The sequence below is a fragment of the Crocodylus siamensis genome, chromosome 12 (genome assembly GCF_052110815.1).
Source record: "Crocodylus siamensis isolate JL-2025a chromosome 12, ASM5211081v1, whole genome shotgun sequence".
In the NCBI taxonomy this organism is placed as follows: Eukaryota; Metazoa; Chordata; order Crocodylia; family Crocodylidae; genus Crocodylus; species Crocodylus siamensis.
In genome coordinates, this window is record NC_143406.1 from 42303929 (window position 1) to 42321597 (window position 17669).

The window sequence follows — 17669 nt, forward strand, 5'->3', positions numbered from 1 at the left end:
TCCTGTACAATTTCTCCCTGCTACAGCAGATAAGGTTTGCTGGAGAAGAACTGCAAGGTCAGAAAGACTGAAGGTTTAATGTGTAAGAGAGTTTTTGGCCATCCCTGGCAATGTAGCTGTAATGGGATAGACAAGAAACTAAGGGAATTCCTGCAAACCCAACAACATTGCTCTACGACAGTTTAGTAAAAAAGAGAGCAGACACTATGAGGACAGAAATACTAGAGGAACACACGAGCAAGTGCACAGAAGACTGCAAATAGATTCAGAATTTGGATACAAAATGAACAACAGATGTGCACTGGCATGGTCTGGTTACAGTAGAAGGTTACAGTAGAAGGGAGTAACTTATGTGTGCATCTCATGCTGTACACCGTCAGCACTATGCTTACATTATACAGGGCAAAAGCCATGGACTAGGAAGAACACTGCAAAGGAACAGTGGGAAGACGATATAAAATAACTCAGGGCCAGAAGACATTAACAAGTCGTGGTTTCTACAGTTTAGGAAAAAAAGTACAAATCAAGGAGTTTGAAATGGTAAGTGAATCCAGAACAGGAGCCAGCAACCTACAGCCCGCAGAGCCTTTGGATCTTGTCCATGGAGCCATGGCTTCAGGTGCATCATACCACCATCACCTAGATACCTGGAGCTCTGCCCATGCCATGCTGCACAGGGTTGGAGAGTCGGGCTCTGGTCTTGTTGCACCGCAGGTCGAGTGGCAGGAAAAAGTGATAGCTGGGGCTCAGTGCCTGGCTTCCTCCAACTGGAGCTCGATCATTCCAGCCCCCATAGCCAGAAAATGTTGCCAGCCCCTGGACTAAAATGCAGGAAGCCCAGCCATTTAGTTTGTGATCTATTTCACCCGGAGACGTAGCAATGTAAGGCAATCGGCAGCCTGCAAGCTACCCAGAAGAGACAGGCAAAGATGTTTGCCCTGAATGCTCCAAAAAGATGGCCCCCTCCCTTCCAAATCTTTTAGATAAAATTACATGCCAAAAGGCCTGATCGTAAGCCAGTCTGACAGAGCCTGCTGGGACCAGGCACTCAGTGAACAGAAGCTGTTGCGAACAGACACAAAACAGAAGCCTTTTAGAGCTGCTGGAGGAACCAAAAAACTATCCTCTCCCCAAAACGCCACAGGCTGCATGCTGTTCTCCTGCATTCCATGTACAAACGAAGGAAATAATAAGAGGAGATGAAGGGACATAATGCATTCCCTTTGTTCCTGCTTATCTTGTTATTAGCAGACAGACAGCACATTGCACTGGCTCTTTAGGATAACCATCCAACTGTCCCTATTCTCTCCTACTCAGTGACTGGCAATTAATTCTCCTCAAGCTTTCACTGGGGTATGCTTCAGGAACCTGTATGGGACAGCAATCTCCCTTTATACATGCCCTCTCATAACCTTCGCTGAAAATGAACATAATTCATGCTGTAAGAAGCTGGATTAAAAAAAAAAAAAAAGAGAGAAAGAAATCCCCCAATTCCACTTGGTACAATTGCATGCAAAAGGCGATTTTCTCCAGAGCAATTCCCTTTTCTGTATGAAGAGACACCCTTAATGGTGCTAAATAATGTGGCACAATCAAAACCCTAACACTTTGCAGTGAATATTCTGATTTTAAATGAAGAGGCTATTAGACTTCTACTGGAAAAGTCACTTGGCTCCATTTCCCTCCCAGTGTGAAATTACCTCATTAAGCCTTTAACAGCTTGAGGTAAGTAAAAGCTTCCATGACACTGTCTGACAGAGAGCAAGTTTGGTGGGAAGAACTCAAAAGTACTTCGGTCTGTTCCCTGCCATTGAAGAAGTGCTGCAAGTCTGCACTACATCTAAACGTGGGAGAGAGAAAGTCTCAGCAGCGCTAACAACCTGTGCGCATCTGGGAACAGGCAGCTCGTCACAGACATTAACAAAAGAAAATAACAAGATAAGAAAAGAAGCATGCTACAGTGAAGGGAATCCTCTTTTACACAGTAATGTAAAAACGTGCCCAAAACAGAATCACAAATACAAACTGTTCTTTAGTCAAAACAGAAATCATGTGAGAGCCACAGGGCTTTTAGAAGTGATTCCTGATATAGCTCTAAATTAAGAGGCTTCCTTCCACCATGAAACAACCCCTCCACCTCTTTGGCTATATCACCTACAAATTAAAAGAACTAACTGTGTTGTGATCCAGTTCAATGTTAAAGAAGTCAATCTCTTCACTTGCCATGTTAGATACCAGCCCTCTGTTGACTAGTGCAACTAGTGAAATGTTCTCCGTACCAGTAATACGGAGTTGATTCTGCCTCTGTGAAACAGGTACAATTCTGTATCATATAAAATACAGGAAAGAATTGCTTTAGGTTAATTGCCTGGGAATGACAATGTACCAGGTTGTCTGAGGCTTTGTCAGACAGCAGCTACAACCACCAAGAAGAATGTACATGACCACAGACAACACATAATAGTTGCCAGAGGCAGGGGACACAACTCCATGCCACTACCTCTGTTTATGCCTGGCCCTGGCTCTAGCCAGGCTGCAGCCCCATTGTTAGCACAGAAATCTGGGGGAAGGGCAATGCCCCCGCACTCCACAAGTCATCTATGTATACAGCCATGTCTTTGTGGCAGCTCTACCCAGCTCCACTGCAGCAGCTGTGCTGACAGGGTGTACCCTAGCAAAACACCAGCTGCTAAAGAAACCCTGGCAGCTGGCAGAAGGCACACCAGTGTCTCCAGGCCCCTTCTGCCAGTGGCTAGACAGCAGAAGCAATTTCACCCTGCTCAGCAAAAGCCTTGTAATTCTGTCAGCAGAGAGAAGGGCTCTGTTCTGCAGAAGAGCTTTGGGTGAAGATAAACAAGAAGTTTTGCTGGCAGAACCAGGCAAAACTTTGCAGTGGAGATTAGATTTATTCACCATTCCCAAGATTTCACTATGAGATACTTTATACCCATAGGTATTTAGCATGGTATAACCATATCTAGTGTCAAGAAAGAGAGGAGCAAACAAGTTTCACCAAAGAACAGAAAGCATAAACAGCATGACAAGCTGCATCCATCAGTCACCAAGAATGAAAGCAAGTGGTGCAAAGGTTTCATTCCACTGGCTCTCAGCACCTACCTGATATTAAGGCCCGTGCTCTGGTCCAGTTTCTCCCAGCTTTTCAACTTTCCCAGAAGTTTCTAGGGAGCAGGTCAAAAAAAAAAGAGTCATAAAAGAGACCTGAACAAATGCTCTGAACACCTCAACTCCTATGGTTTTATTTTACATTCATCTCAAGTTGGCCTTTTCCCCTTGTTTTCTGTCAACTTAATCACTTGCAGCACTGGAGCCCATTCTCTGACCCTCGCACATTGGTGACAGGGACATTAATCCTCCCAGTCTCCACAGTCACGTGGCACAGTGCACACTTCAACCATGCACCATTTTTATTATCTTTTCTTGTAAGTCAGATTCACCCCACTACACCTGATTACTGCAGAGCTGTGAGAAAAGAAAGCTATAGTCCCAACATCCTAGTTCTATGCAAGCTCCAGCATCAATTTTCTGCGTAACCCTGCCTGCCAAAAGGCAGGCTAGATTACCCAAGCCAGAACAATCCATGATGATAGTGCTTCACTCCGACAACAGTCTTCATGCCCAAGTAACAAGTAAAGTAAGAATTCAATATCTGATTGAGTGTGGAATGAAAAGGATGCTGCCGATGACAGCAAAACAAAAATTGGTTACTATAATGATTCAAGGCCATAACACATCCCTTCCAACAGCAGCAGTGATCTAAGTGCGTACTATACTGTAGTAGGTTTCCAGCTCATGTGTCATGTCACATCACCTTGGGACAGTGCTGAACATCCAAGAGGACATTCACAGCAGGGGCAAGGCAAACGACATAATGAAGATCTGTCCTTTCTTAAAAGCAATATAAGAAAAATAATGGATACAGCTCTGTGTTTTCCCCTCATAATGAATGCTCCCACCTTCTACTGCTATGTAAAAGCCTTGGAGCATTTGTTTAGACATATGAATTACAGCCATCACTTAACCCTTAATTTCAAAGGATTCACCCTAAAGGACTCCCTGATCACCATCAGTAAATCTGATTATACAGGGCAAGTGTTCTTGGCTCCTCACCTCATTCTCCAATTCAAGAGCCACTAGGCTGGCCTGAACTTTCTCGTAGCGTTCCAGTTTCCTCTGCAGACCTTCCACCTCCTCCTTGAGCAATCCATTGTTTTCTTTCATTTCCCTAAGGAAGAGCAAAGCCATTAAAAGCCACATAACTCAATTCCCTTATGCAAACATCCAAAAACACATGCAATTACAAGAAAGCATAAGGTACTGCACACACTGTGGTACTTAGCTGACTTCCGTCTGTAACCTCAGCTACAAAGCAACTATTTCACACATTGCAACCTTCACTGGACTGAGATATTCTGATCTAAAATGTCATCCTAGTTATGTCCAAATAAATTAAAGTTTCATATCCGCTGATCGGTCAAAACAGCATTTACGTTAACAAGGCAGCCACAAAGCTATGCTCCAGAGAGGCACAAACAGTGAGTTGGAAACTTGGCAAAGGTTTGTGCTGTTAGAAGTGTGCAGACAGGAGGATGTTGAACATGAAGAAATGTTTATTTCAATATAGATGGTGTTGGGGTTGTAATGGGGCTAAATTAACCACAAATGGGTAAAGAAAAGTTTAAATGAGTGAGGCCTACCCAGATAGTAGGTCTCTTATGTCAAATATTTCTAGTCATGCCTCCTTGGACTGTAACAGCTACAAGCCAATGGAGGAAAGCCAGTGCAGGGAGACATTTCCAGGCCTGTGGTACAGTTTCTGGTAGGAGAAGCAGCTTTCTGGTCACATACTGCCCTGTGGAGTGCTGTGGTGTTGTAGGCGGAAGAGAAGGACAAAGACAGAGGCTCTTGTTGCTGCAGAACTAAGGTAGGAAGTGGCCCACAAAATCCACACACCACAACAGGAGGAAAACCTGCTTGGTCAACCTTCACAGGGCCCGGGGAATTAATGGGGACACTAATAACACCACCCAGTGGAGTGAGAGACTAACGCAGAGTGTTTTCATGCGCACAATGAGCGAGTGCTACTTGGACTGCTACCCACTGAAGGGACTGCATAAGCAGTCCTTGGACTCAGCAGAAAAAAGAATCCAACCCCATTCTGCCACAGGGTATATTACTCAGATTGTCTGTATCAAAAATGGGACCTAATTTCACAACCTACATACACAGAGAAGCTTCTAGAGTTATGAAGACAATGGACAGTAGGCATCAACACACATACCCCAAGAGAAAAGTCAAATGATCCTACTTTGATCCCAACCTTTGGGTAAAGGAAATCTAGCAAAAGCACATGCTCAAGGACTATAGATCATCTGATTTTCTTGGTTTACATAAGATTGAAATTCAGCTTCCTCTGAGAACTTGCTGCTCTCGATTACAGCACATAAAAGCGATACAAGATTACTCTATGGTACGGCAGAGATGAGTTTCAAAAAGCGTTACCATTTCCAAAGCCTGCAGCCAGGTTTCAGAGGCAGCCACATCAGAGTTCATGAACCTCAGCAGCAAGGCTTTATCATTATGTGAGCTCAAGAGGGCTTTAAAAGATCAGAGGAAATACTGATCTGATGGCAACCACGCAAGGAACTGAAATCCTTGACAAGTCATAAGAGATGGTAGAAATGCCCAGTGATGGAAGGAAGGACCTTTCACAAGTCCACACAGGAAATGTTTATTATCAGCATACTGAATTTCATATTTCTCTCTAATCCCCTTTTGATCCAAAATGAGACGGTAAACCTCTCATGCACAAGCACAATGATCAACCCTCCATTTATGAAGCCCTCAATCAGACCTGTTAAAGGGGAGATTAACTAGATCCCTCCAAACCACAACTGTGGAAGCATCACAAACCTGTCTCAACTCATACATAGTACTCACAGAAGACCTATACATTTACAAGTTCTACAGAAACTTCCTTTCACAGCATCCCTTAATGGAAGTCTCCTTTATAATATGCTACCCTGCAGGAAAGGGCTTTTCAATCTCTGCTCAGTGCGACAGTAAATACTAGGGGGACAGACAGGAGCAGCAGGGAGTCATTCTTGACAGATGCTGCCATACTGGAGGCAGATCTTCCCTTCTCACCTGAAATAGACATTTTCCTCCCTGAGCTGGCGCAGCTCTCGCTCCATCTTTGGGAATCGGGCCAGCTCTGCTTTCATGTTCTTCACAATTGCAGCATCTTGTTCCTGCAGGGAAAGCTTCTGCTCCAGATCCTGGAAGGCAAGAAATGACAAGGGAACAAGACAAGTGAGCTTAATTTAGGAGGGCTCAGGGCGACCTCTCCACTGGACTGCTAAACTTCTCCAAATGCTCTTTTCTTTGCTACTCGCATTTGCACCAACAACATCAGAAACAGGCTCCGCTAGCATTTACAGACCATCTGTCCTCTCCTGCGCACTTCAATTCCCTACTAGCCAAGGAGTTATGAGCCAAATGCTCCGTTTTTCTCAAAACCTACAAGGTAAGAAAAACACAAGCTCCAATGGACTTGAAAAGTTGCAGATGAAGGGAACACGCATGCAAGGGAGACAGAGGGTATCAGGTAGCCACACCTTTTTCATGTAGTATAACAGCAACCACTGCTTCCTACAGCAAACTAAGGAAAGGTTTATTCAGAACAGCACTACAGTGCACTGCCTGCTTTCCCCACCCCAGCCCTTTAAACCATGCTTTCTTTCTTTGAAGGTTTTTCTTTTTGTACCCATGAAGCACTGGCAATGCTGCTTTCAGCATGGCTCTCTGCAATGCCTACCAAAAGAAATTCCATAATAAGCACTGCTCAAAGAATGGTTTAGTTTCCTCTACCTGTTTCCCCCACCTCCACCATGCCTTATATCAATATAGGAATGATTCATGCTGAACTGGCCTAGACATTAGTTTGGTAAAAGACACCTCTGATATCCCCCACCCTGCTCTGAAGTTAGCAGATACTGTAATCAAAAGCCTTCAAGCTTACTATGTTTCATAAAAACACCCTTTGAAAGGACCTGCCTGAGAGCAGGGATGAATTCAGAGTTACTGTGTTCATCTGCCACCATTTGCCTAGGACTACTGTGCCGGAACAGTGAATAAAATCAGCAAGAGCTTGAATCAAGTGAGCAAGCTATGTAAGGATGTTAGTCAGTCTTCTGCAAAGAAGGAATGTATAGAGCTTTCAGTCAGTTGGACTTTACTATATATTAAAGATGAAGAGTGCCATGTAAAGGCTGCTTATTATAAGCTATATAATCCACTTTGCTAATTTTCATGCTTTGAAATTTGAACTGAAGTAACTTCAGCTCTCTCCGACTCAACAGGCAAGCCACTTAGCTACTTACATGACAGGCTAGCCTTCTACTTCTAGAAGGATAATTTTTATACATGCTGTCTGCTTTTCCATATAAAAATGAAAGAGGAAAAGCTGAGAGTGGATCACAAAGTTTCTCACCTTAATCTTCTGCTCGTATTCAGCCATCAGGGTCTGGCTTGCTTGCAGAGTTTGGACTTGCTGGCTGGCTTCTTGCCATTTTCTATTTCATGCAGATACAAGATATCCATTTATATACAAGAATCGCTTGACAGATACAAGATATCCATTTATATACAAGAATCGCTTGACAGAAGCAATCCACATAGAGGTATATTTAGAAAATATAGTTAAAGGAATGAGAACAGTCATTCATAGGAAAAAAAATTACCCCACTTATCCTTAGGTGCACCCCAATCAAACCACCTACACTCCTGCACCAGCAAGTCTGTATGTACAATACATAAAGAGTCACTTACACTTGGGTCCTAACAGGGCATTGGAGGACAGAACTGAATAAAAATTCAGTGAGCAGGGACACGCTTCATCAGCTCTTTTAATTAACCCTCAGTTACAAACATTATGAAAGTAACTATCAGGCCATAAATTAATCTTAACACTTAGATTAGCCTTCTCCACACACCCATCTCCTGTTAACTCTGTGTCTTAAAATGTGATACATCAGGCAAGGAGGTTTTAAACCTGGGTACTTATTTTTCAAGGTAAAATTAAACTGCTCCTCAGAGCTAGTTTCCAACAACTTTTATAAGCTGTATATCCAGATCAAAGAAGCCCTTTGAAGAGCAGAAAATCAAAAGCTGTTGAAAGTTTCCTGAGTGACAGCAGCTGCAGAAGACTGAAGGTTTGCTTTTTTCTCCTGGCAGTTGTTGATTCCCTACTTACTTGTGTTGTACATCCAGCTGTTCCATCAGCTCCTCTCTCTGAGACTCCTGGCTTGCTGTTTGCATCTCCTGATTCATTAAACTCCACTTTAGCTCAGATATTCTCCCTTCTAGCATGCTGATGGTCTGGATTCACAGAAAGAAGAAGGGAAAGAACAACAGATAAATAGACCAATGGACCTTCAGGCCAGATATGATAAAAGGCAAACCGCTGAGATCAAACACAAATGAACAATGTAACGCACTGAATCTAGAAATAATCCATTCAGACCTGCAAACTCACTTCAGAACAAAGGCAAAGAAGAATCTTTGCTCTCTTTCATCTGCCACAAAATTGTCAATTCCATTATCCATTAAATGAGTAATCTCAGACTGGCACACAGAAAGGCTTCAAAGCCAGAACATGCCCACATGCAAGGATCAGACTTATGGCTGCAAATTATCCCACCATAATTATATGCCCACATACCTTAGCAGTGAGGTTTCAAAACAGAGACCCAATTCTCAACAACCCAAGTAACCATGAAGGTATTACACCCCCAATGCAAATCTAGATACTACGATCATTTCACCTTACCTAAATCTGTGTCAAGGGAACATTTAGGGCATAAATAAAGGGGGACTCATAGCAGCACTTGCTGTCATACCTTTATTTGCTGCAAAGTACCTAAGCCCCTAAACCAAATCCAAATACTCATACATGGGGATAAAATCTGAAATAATCTTAAAGCAATTGCCCAATTTATAAACACAGCAAACAAAGCAGAGGCAGGAATCAAAAGCAAGCCTGAAGAATAGACCACAGGCTGAGATAACCTGGCACTCCCCCATCATAAGCATTCTGAGACTTCATATACAATACCTAAAATATATCAGGTACTTTCAGAGCTGGCCTTAGGGATGGGCAGCATGGGTGACGACCGAGGGTGGCCTCACACACATACACACATACACTCTGCCCTGCCCCACAGCTTGTGCCAGGAAGGAGCTGTCAGGGGACTTTGGTGGCAACTAATCCTGAGGGCTGCACAGCAGGACCTACCCCATCTCCGGCCATGCCTGGAGCTGATTGGAGCTTGCCAGCGAGGGCAGCACAATAAAAAGCCCCTGGGCAGCAGTGGCAATAGGCACTGCCAGGCATTATGGCAGACATGGAGGAGAGCACCAAGGGCCGGGCCAAGGGCAAGGCAGCAATGCCCAGCAAGGAGGAGTGGCTGGGTGGCCTCAGCTTGCATGCCAAGAGCTTCACTATCACCGACCTGCTGGGACCGGTGGCTGAACTGCAGCCCGCCACCGGCACTACTGCAGGGGGTGAGGGCAGCGCTGCCCTGCCACTGGGGCTGGCCTTCCTGTGCAGGCAGCTCTGCCTGCTGTCTGCATGCCTGCCCTTTCTGCTGCCCCACAAGAGCTTCTGCCACCCAGCCCCACCACCTGGTACCAAGCCAGCATCTCGGGTAAGCGGACACATGGTCCCTGCCACCCACAGCCACTGGGGCACGTGTGCCCCTCACAAACGCACACCCCACTCAACCTCTTACACACCCTCAGTCATCCAGCACCCCACCCACCCAAGGCTGGTGACTGGAGTGGGAGGAGCCAAAATACAAGTTCACCCAGGGCGCCATTTTCCCTAAGGCCAGTTCTGGATACTTCACTGACAAAGACAAACAAACAAACTACGCCAAAGTTGAGGGACATAAGGTAAATGGCACTGGAATGGGGCTCTTTGAAGACCTAATATTGGCTCAAGTGTCCTCTCAAGCAACAGGACTGCGATGGTGTTATGGTCACTAATTCCAACTGAAATTGGATGCATTCAAAAGCCTGTCTAACTTCATCCCAACCATGCAGTTGGTCCAACTGAAGATATCACCCAAAAAAGTCCTTGCCTTGTATGATATATAATAACCCAGAAACCTTCCACATCAGACCTAAGCAGCTAAGACTATTTAACAATCAAAAAAATATTTAACTATCAAAATGTAGGAAAGGAAGTTGAGTTTTGGAAGACATCCCCTGCTCACAGCTTTGTCCCCATCTGTATCTCAGCACCTCTTATTCTCCTGCTCATTTCCTCATCCACACCCTCACCCCACTACTGCGCTCTTTACTTCCCCTACTCTCTGCTTCATGCCTTCTCTCCCCCAATTTCCCCAGTACTTGGCATGCCCACACTTCTCCTCCAGCCATTTCCTCTAATCAATCCCCATACCACCTTCTCAAACTATTTTCCTGTCCCTTGGTTCGTTTAGACTGTTTGGGGTAGACACATATATTAACAAATCTACATTTGTTAAATCACAGCATAGTTTCTGGTTCCAGCCTTTGTACTAAGAGTTAGTTGCCCTGATTTACATGACCCTCAAAGTCACCCAGAGCTGTGGACAAAAGAAGAAAGTACTAGGCACCTACTTCATTAGCTTCAGCTAATTTGCTTTCCTTCTCCTGCAGCTTCTTGCTCATGGTTTCCATACTCTTCTTATAAGATTTATTCATCTCAATTTGTTCCTTTAGTTTATTCTCAGCCTCCACTTCCCGCTCTTGATACTGCTTTATGCGTGTGAGAAGCTCTTGGTTCCGGTCAGCCTCATGCTACAGAAGAGGAAATGCAAAAGAAAATCATAAAACAAAAGCAGCGTAAGGGTGAAGCCATTTTTCTCCTTGTCTACTATCCTCACTGAAGTCCAAAAGGCATTACCTTTAAGCCAGTGTTTCCCAACATTTTCCAGCCCAAGGTATACTTACATTAATAAACATTTTCTGCAGCACACCTGTTAAGGCATTCCCCATCCTCATACCCATTGTAGCTCACTGCCATGGCAAAATTCCGCAGCACGCCTGTTCATTTATGACAGCACACTTCTGTGCCACGGCACGCTGGTTGGAAAACATTGCTTTAAGCAATGGTTCTTAAAAACAAAATTTTAAGCCCTACTCCCTTTCAAAGGAAGAATCTTCCCGAAGTCCAGGTAGAAGTGAAAAACAGGCTCATGGAGACAAAAAAATTAAATGACAGACTTTGGGCACTTCTTGGACAGACATGTAGATGTCTGAATATAGAAGTAGCTTCATAGCTTGCAAAGCACACTTTAGATCGAACACAAAAATCTTGGCCATATCAGTTAAAAGATGACCTATTAAAAATAAAACATAGGCCTTCAAAGACCTGGGTTAACAAAATTAATTAATTGTTGTAATCTCTTTGCACTACATTATTACAAATCTGAGGTATTTTAATCAGAAACCAACTATAAGCAAACTGTATAAATAACAGTGCATCACCAAATGTACAGGGCCAGTTTTGGGCTTTTTCAACAAGATCTGCTTTTCTTGCTTTTTTTTTTTTTTTTTTTGCTTTCTGCCAACATTTCACACACTGTTTCATAACTCAAATTGATTAACACTTATTGAAAAATGTGTAGCAAATTGCTCTGCTAATCAAAGCATATCGAGCACCGGATTTACATACTAAGCAAGGATTATGCAAAGCAAGGCTAGGTTCCTAAAGCCTTTATCCACATGACTCATGAACACAAAATCTGAGCAGGGCAATTACCAGAATGCTGGATTAGTGCTGCTCCCTTTTTGTATTGGTATTTTGAGGTTTCTGTGACTGACTCAGCTAGATTCCAGTTTGAACTCTTCTTGGCTTAATCCCAAAATCACCTGACTTGAGAGGAACTAGGAATTTTCTCCATGACCCACCACTTCACAGCAGCAGAGTAAATCTGCCTTCTCGTAACATTTTGCTGCATGTCTTTTTAAGTAGCTAACTTCTGAAGAAAAATTGAAGAGCTTTGTAAGATGACAAAGCCCACAAGCTCTGCTGCTTATTTCAGCAACATAGGTAAGCACGATGCATGCTTATAAAACCAGAGAGCAATGAAACCTATTAGTCTGAGTGGGACTCACTGTCTTATCAATGCAGCATCTCTTGTGTGACAGTTTCATGATTGGTGCTGTTGCCATTCCCATTCACTACAGCTGAACATGCTAAGTGTTTGCAGTTCTGCCAAGAGAAGTTCAAATACTTCTGAGAGAAATGAGGTTTAACATTCCAGCCCCAAACCTCTCTTTGTACACACTAAGCTGATAACCAATTGAGTGCCAAAAAAACCCACAAACTTACAGAAGCCAGGACTCAGATATGCATCCAACCATTTGTGAGCCACAGGAATGCTCATGTGACGCTCACAAGATGCTCTCATGAGAGCCCTACCCATCAGACACCAGATGACTCTACCCTACCCACCTCATAGTTCCTGGCATTTGTGTTAGCTGCTTTCTCTAGCTCAATACGAGCTCGTTTGTGACTAAGCTCCATCTGCATCTTCTCCCGTTCCACCTGCAGGAGCTGAGATTTTGAATGGATCTGCCCAGCTTGTTCCTCCAGCTGATTGGTTCACAGACAAGGAGAGACAAAATACACAGTCAGCAGCAAGCAATCATATTCTGAAACAAAACAAAGTTACCTACAGATCCTCCTGGCTGTCTCAAAGAAGAAACACCATGTAGCTAAGGAATCAGATATCCAAGTGCTCAGCAAGGTAGCAAGTTGGAGTGCACCCGGAAGTACCTGGTACAATCCTTGGTTTTGTTTTAATGAAAGCATGCTTCATGCAAAATTACTTTCAGGACAGCATGCAAGGGAGTAACAGAATATTTTGTCTGTAGGAAACCTTCAAACTGAACATCTGTTCAATCAGAACTCTGGGATACAGATTTTCTGCAACTAGCAATGCACAACTAAAAGAAGAATCAGGAAATCAGAAAATTAGCTGGAATTTGAAATGCAATGGAGGGTTAAATAAAGATCAATGCATCTATACTTTACACTCAGACTTAACCAGAATACCACATCAAACTCTGGAAATCAGACATTTTTAAGTGACAATGGTCTAATATATATGGCATTGTACAGTGCCTTTCACCATACTCTCCATTAGTAATTTAGCGAATGAAACATTAACATTTTTTGGGCTATGTTTCTCGTTCATATGAATGTCCTCAAAGGAGTGAGTTCAGCAGTCTCAATTAAGGCCTTAGAAAAATGAGTGAATAACAGCAATGTTCCCCAGGCAAGTTGGGTCACCTTGCTACATACTGTACAAATACATAACAAAAGGGAAGCACCTGCCCAAAGCCAGCTCACAATTTAAGAATAAGATAATGATACAAACAGACAAGGGACAACAGAGAAACAAGACTGGTCAGCAGTGTAAGGAAAAAGATGGGACCAAAGTAACTACTTAACTCCCACTGGGTTCTCTGCAGATGTTGTGGCTGCCCTCTTCCCAAGTACAGGCAACCCCTGCTTAGCGCTCTTAATTGTTTCCCGAAAAACCAAGCATTAAGCGAAACCAGAAGTATTTGATGACCCAAAATGGTGACCACAATTGTTTTAATGACCCAAAGATAGCGACTGTGAGCTTTATAACAAAATTCACTGACCGCTAAGCAAAATCAGGTATCAATTTAAAATGAGTGTTATAGCGAAATAGCACTAAGTGAAACAGCGTTAAGCAGGGGTTGCCTGTAAACTATCCATTTAAGCTTGTGAGGTGGTTTCATCCCACTCCATCATAATTTACCTTCCTGATTTGGCCTGCAGATAACCTACAGGAAGGAAACTCAAAGGACCTCTTTGAATATTTACCAAGATAAAGAATCATGTCCTTAACAAACATATTAAAAAATTAAGGACTTACGAATTTGCACCTTAAAAATATCTCCTTTATTGACACTGCTAGGAGAATAAGTTAAATAGATAACAGGCACAATCACCTAAATGAACAATTGTACAGCCCTAGAATCACATAAACTCTCACTGACAGTACAAACACTTATTGCTGTCAGTGAGCCACGGATGACTCACCTGTATCCTCTGCTGGTACTGCATATGCAAGGTATTTTGAGATGATTCTGGAGTGGCCAAGCCAGATGTCCCCTCCATGCGCTGTGAGATGAAGTTGTTGAGAGACCTCAAAGTGGAGAAGACAGTTGTATTATCTTCCAGGTTTTCCATGGCTCCCTGAAAACATACAAGTGAAACATACAGGGTAAGTTACTCTCTACTCACTGCTGTTACAAAATGCATCACCTTCCTAGGTCACTATGGAGTCTTCTCATTTACACACTGCAAAGCCAAAATTGTCAGCCACAGTTGAGATTCACAGGCCATTACTGGAGCCTTCGCTGATCCACAAAGCACCAAAAGAAAGCTTATAGATTTACGACATCTTCTCAGACTACAGCAGTACATGGTTCTCTTACCTTACATGGTTCTCAGCATGGGGTAGTAACATTAATTTCAACACATCTTTCCCCAGAATTTTAACCCACTGGATGTACTTGGTCAGAAGGCACCACACATGGAGAAATTCAAAACGTCCCTTGCATTTAATTAGATTGGAATTATGGGGCCACAATTCTGTACCTTGGCGCTTCCGCTGCTTGGGGCAGCAGCATCCATTTCCACAGTATTCATCCTACCTACCACAGAGGAGAGCAGAAGGCAAATACTGGAGACAAGAATATCCTTGGAATGTAACACTGGCAAACAGAACAAATTTCTAATTCTTCCTCTCAGGGCTTTTTAACTACAGACTGGGATAGGAGAGAACATCTGATCTGCATCCAAACTAGTAGTAAATATTGCCACCTAAATTATTCTGGGCCCTAATGCCCATGTTCACAAAGGAATTTAAACCCTAACATTCACTGACTTTCAATTAATCCGATTTCCCCAAGTGCTTAAATCACTTTCATAAAGGACTTTTGGCTCCTAACTTATTTATGTACCTTTGAAAAATGTTACTACAAGTATAGGATAGGATGAAGATGTCAAAGGGCACGTGAGAGTTTAGGAACACCCAGACCTGACTAACTATTCTCATAAGACTTCTGCTGAGCATCAGAAAATTAGCCGCTTGATAGTGCACACCTGACTCAGAAACACAAAATTCAACTGAGAAACAGAAATGTTAACATGTGCCATCCTCCTTGACCCCTTCTCCTATCCCAACACCTCAAAAGAATTTGTAACAGAACAGGAGAGCTAGCAGGTGCCAAAGAATTTCCAGCTTTAATGCAACATCAATTTTTCATATTTTAAAAGTGATTTGTGGAGCGAGGGGGGCAGACACATTACAAAGGGGAAAGAGTCATGGCAGCCGGAGATCTCAAAAGACACAGTAACACCATGTCGACTTCATTTGAAAATACCCTCAACACTTCTCAGAAATAAACTCAGCTCATAGCATTCGCACAGGGCAACACAGTCCCAGCAAACAGCGAAACAAAACATACCTGCCAGCCCCTGGAAGCCCGACACGCTCCACGTTACTGCCCTACAGGACCACGCTGACACCAGGCACAAACCAGCGGACGAGCCCTTTGGGCTTCCCCAGCACACAGAGCTGTGGGGAGGCAAGGGGGTGAATCTTCCTAGCACAAGAACCCCTTTGTGTTTCCAAACTGAAAAGAAGCAGAGAAAGTTTAGCAACTGCTGCTAAAAGCAGGCACCAGTGGAGCTGTGACTGACAGGTGGGTGTCTCAGCCACTGGGGGAACACAGCAGCACCCCTTCAACAGTAGGGTGAGGAGGAAGGGGGGCAGGGCTCAGCCATGCAGTGCACTACATGGGTGTGACTGCAGTGGGGGGCACAGCCATGCAGCACACTGGGGGACCATGCTAGTGCCCTTTCAACAAGTTGGGGGGGTTGGTTTGTTTGGAGGGGCAGGGCAGCAGCTCTCAACCTTTTTTGTACCAAGACCCATTGGTAAACATTTGCTGGCCAGTCTTGACCCAGTGCCCCCTGCCCCCAGACCCCCCCATGTGTGGTGGGGGCAGAGGTCCTGAGTGGCCCCTCACAGACTTGAGCTCTCCCAGCCGGCAGGGGAAATCCCACCATTTCCCGAGTTTTTGTCCACTTGTAGTTTGTTCGCGATCGTTTCTTATATTCTTGAGACTCACTCTTGGGTCGCACCCCACGGGTTGAGAAACGCTGTGTTAGAGAACCATCCTGGAGCCCCTCCAGCAGGCACCGGGGCAGGGAGGGCACAGCTGTGCAGTGCACTGCGGGAACAAGCTGATGCCCCTTCAACAGGCACTGGGGGGGGGCGGGGGCATCCTGGGGTCACTTCAAGATGCCCGGGTGGGGCTGGGCAAGGCAGGCAGAGCCATGCAGTGCATTAGGGGAACATGCTACACTGGCACGGGGGGGGGGGGGCCGCATGCAGTGCACTGGGGGCCCACGCTGGGGTCACTTCACCAGGCACCCGTGGGGTTGGGTGGGAAGCACGCTGCACTGGCTCTGGGGGGTTCATGCTGGGGGTCACTGCACCTGGCACAGACGTGCAGCGCACACTGCGGGAACACACTGCACTGGAAGGGCGGGGTGTTGGGGGGCCGAGCTATGCAGTGCACTGGGGTCACTGCACCAGGCGCCGGGGAGGTGGGGCACAGCCGTGCAGCGCACTGAGGGAACACGCTGCACTGGCTCGCTGGGATGGCAGGAGGCCCCGCGCTCACCCGCCGCCGCCGCTGTCTCCGTCTCCGGCTTGGATCTCCCTCCTTGGTCTGGCGCCGAGATCCCACGAGAACTCGCCTCCAGCTCCCGCGAGATCTCGAGCGCCCTCTACCGTAATACTGGGATGAGGGTGGTTCGAGCGCTCTCAGCCTACCGTAATACTGAGAATATACGCGACTTGATGCCCAAAGCGACCACTCTAAAGGGAGGGGAGGGGGAGGCGGTCTCCCTGCAGCATCATACAAGGGAGATCAAGCGCTTTTATTACAGGGAAGAAAAAAAACGGATAGATTCAAGAGCTGTGATGCAGGAGATGAGGTCAAGCCTCCAGCTTGGCAGCAGAGGTCCCATGCACCCAAGGGCAAGTCATTTGGCTGCTCAGTGCTTGGCCTCAGATCACCTGCATTTGGTCCATGAGCGACTCCAACAAGCTCTTTGCTGTGACTTCAAGAAAGCAGCCCTGCGACATGGAAACTTCCAGGCCACATGCATGCAATTGAGCAACATAAATTTGGTAACAAAAAAAAAAAGAGGGGGGGATTTATAAATCAGAAACATTAGGCAACCTTAAAAAAAATGTGGCGCTACCACCCCCAGCTCAAAGACCCACTGACAGGGAGTATAAAGAACAGATCTCTCAAGGATCAATATAGTTATTTAAAAAAAAAAAAAAATAGGTGCAGAAATTATTCCAACAAACAAACAAAATTCCAGCTGCTACCAGAAGGCAAAATTTGCCAGTACCCTTTTCCTTACTGGAGATTAATAACACCTTGCAACATTGATCTAATAGGGGCCTTCCTATTAATAGGAGTGAAAATGACCTCATCAGTGGCAATGAACCTGTTCTATTGTAATACACGGGCGA

General features: G+C 44.7%; 1 protein-coding gene across 3 annotated transcripts in view; it reads right to left on the reverse strand.

Annotated features, from left to right (window-relative positions):
• MAD1L1 (mitotic arrest deficient 1 like 1) overlaps positions 1 to 16843 on the reverse strand; it is a 496400-nt gene extending 479557 nt beyond the window's left edge. For 2 of the 3 annotated variants that reach the window (XM_090024471.1, XM_090024469.1), the window contains exons 1-10: positions 16616 to 16741; positions 15580 to 15747; positions 14147 to 14302; positions 12524 to 12664; positions 10684 to 10863; positions 8273 to 8397; positions 7511 to 7592; positions 6166 to 6296; positions 4129 to 4243; positions 3118 to 3179 (exon numbers count right to left, since the gene is read on the reverse strand). In XM_090024471.1, coding sequence (XP_089880597.1) covers positions 3118 to 3179; positions 4129 to 4243; positions 6166 to 6296; positions 7511 to 7592; positions 8273 to 8397; positions 10684 to 10863; positions 12524 to 12664; positions 14147 to 14296 — 986 coding nt within the window. In that variant the 5' untranslated portion in view covers positions 14297 to 14302; positions 15580 to 15747; positions 16616 to 16741. Of the gene's footprint in view, positions 1 to 3117; positions 3180 to 4128; positions 4244 to 6165; positions 6297 to 7510; positions 7593 to 8272; positions 8398 to 10683; positions 10864 to 12523; positions 12665 to 14146; positions 14303 to 15579; positions 15748 to 16615; positions 16742 to 16803 lie in introns of those variants that run through there. The other variant, XM_090024470.1, reaches the window with a different exon arrangement.
• Between the last annotated feature and the right edge of the window lie 826 nt (positions 16844 to 17669).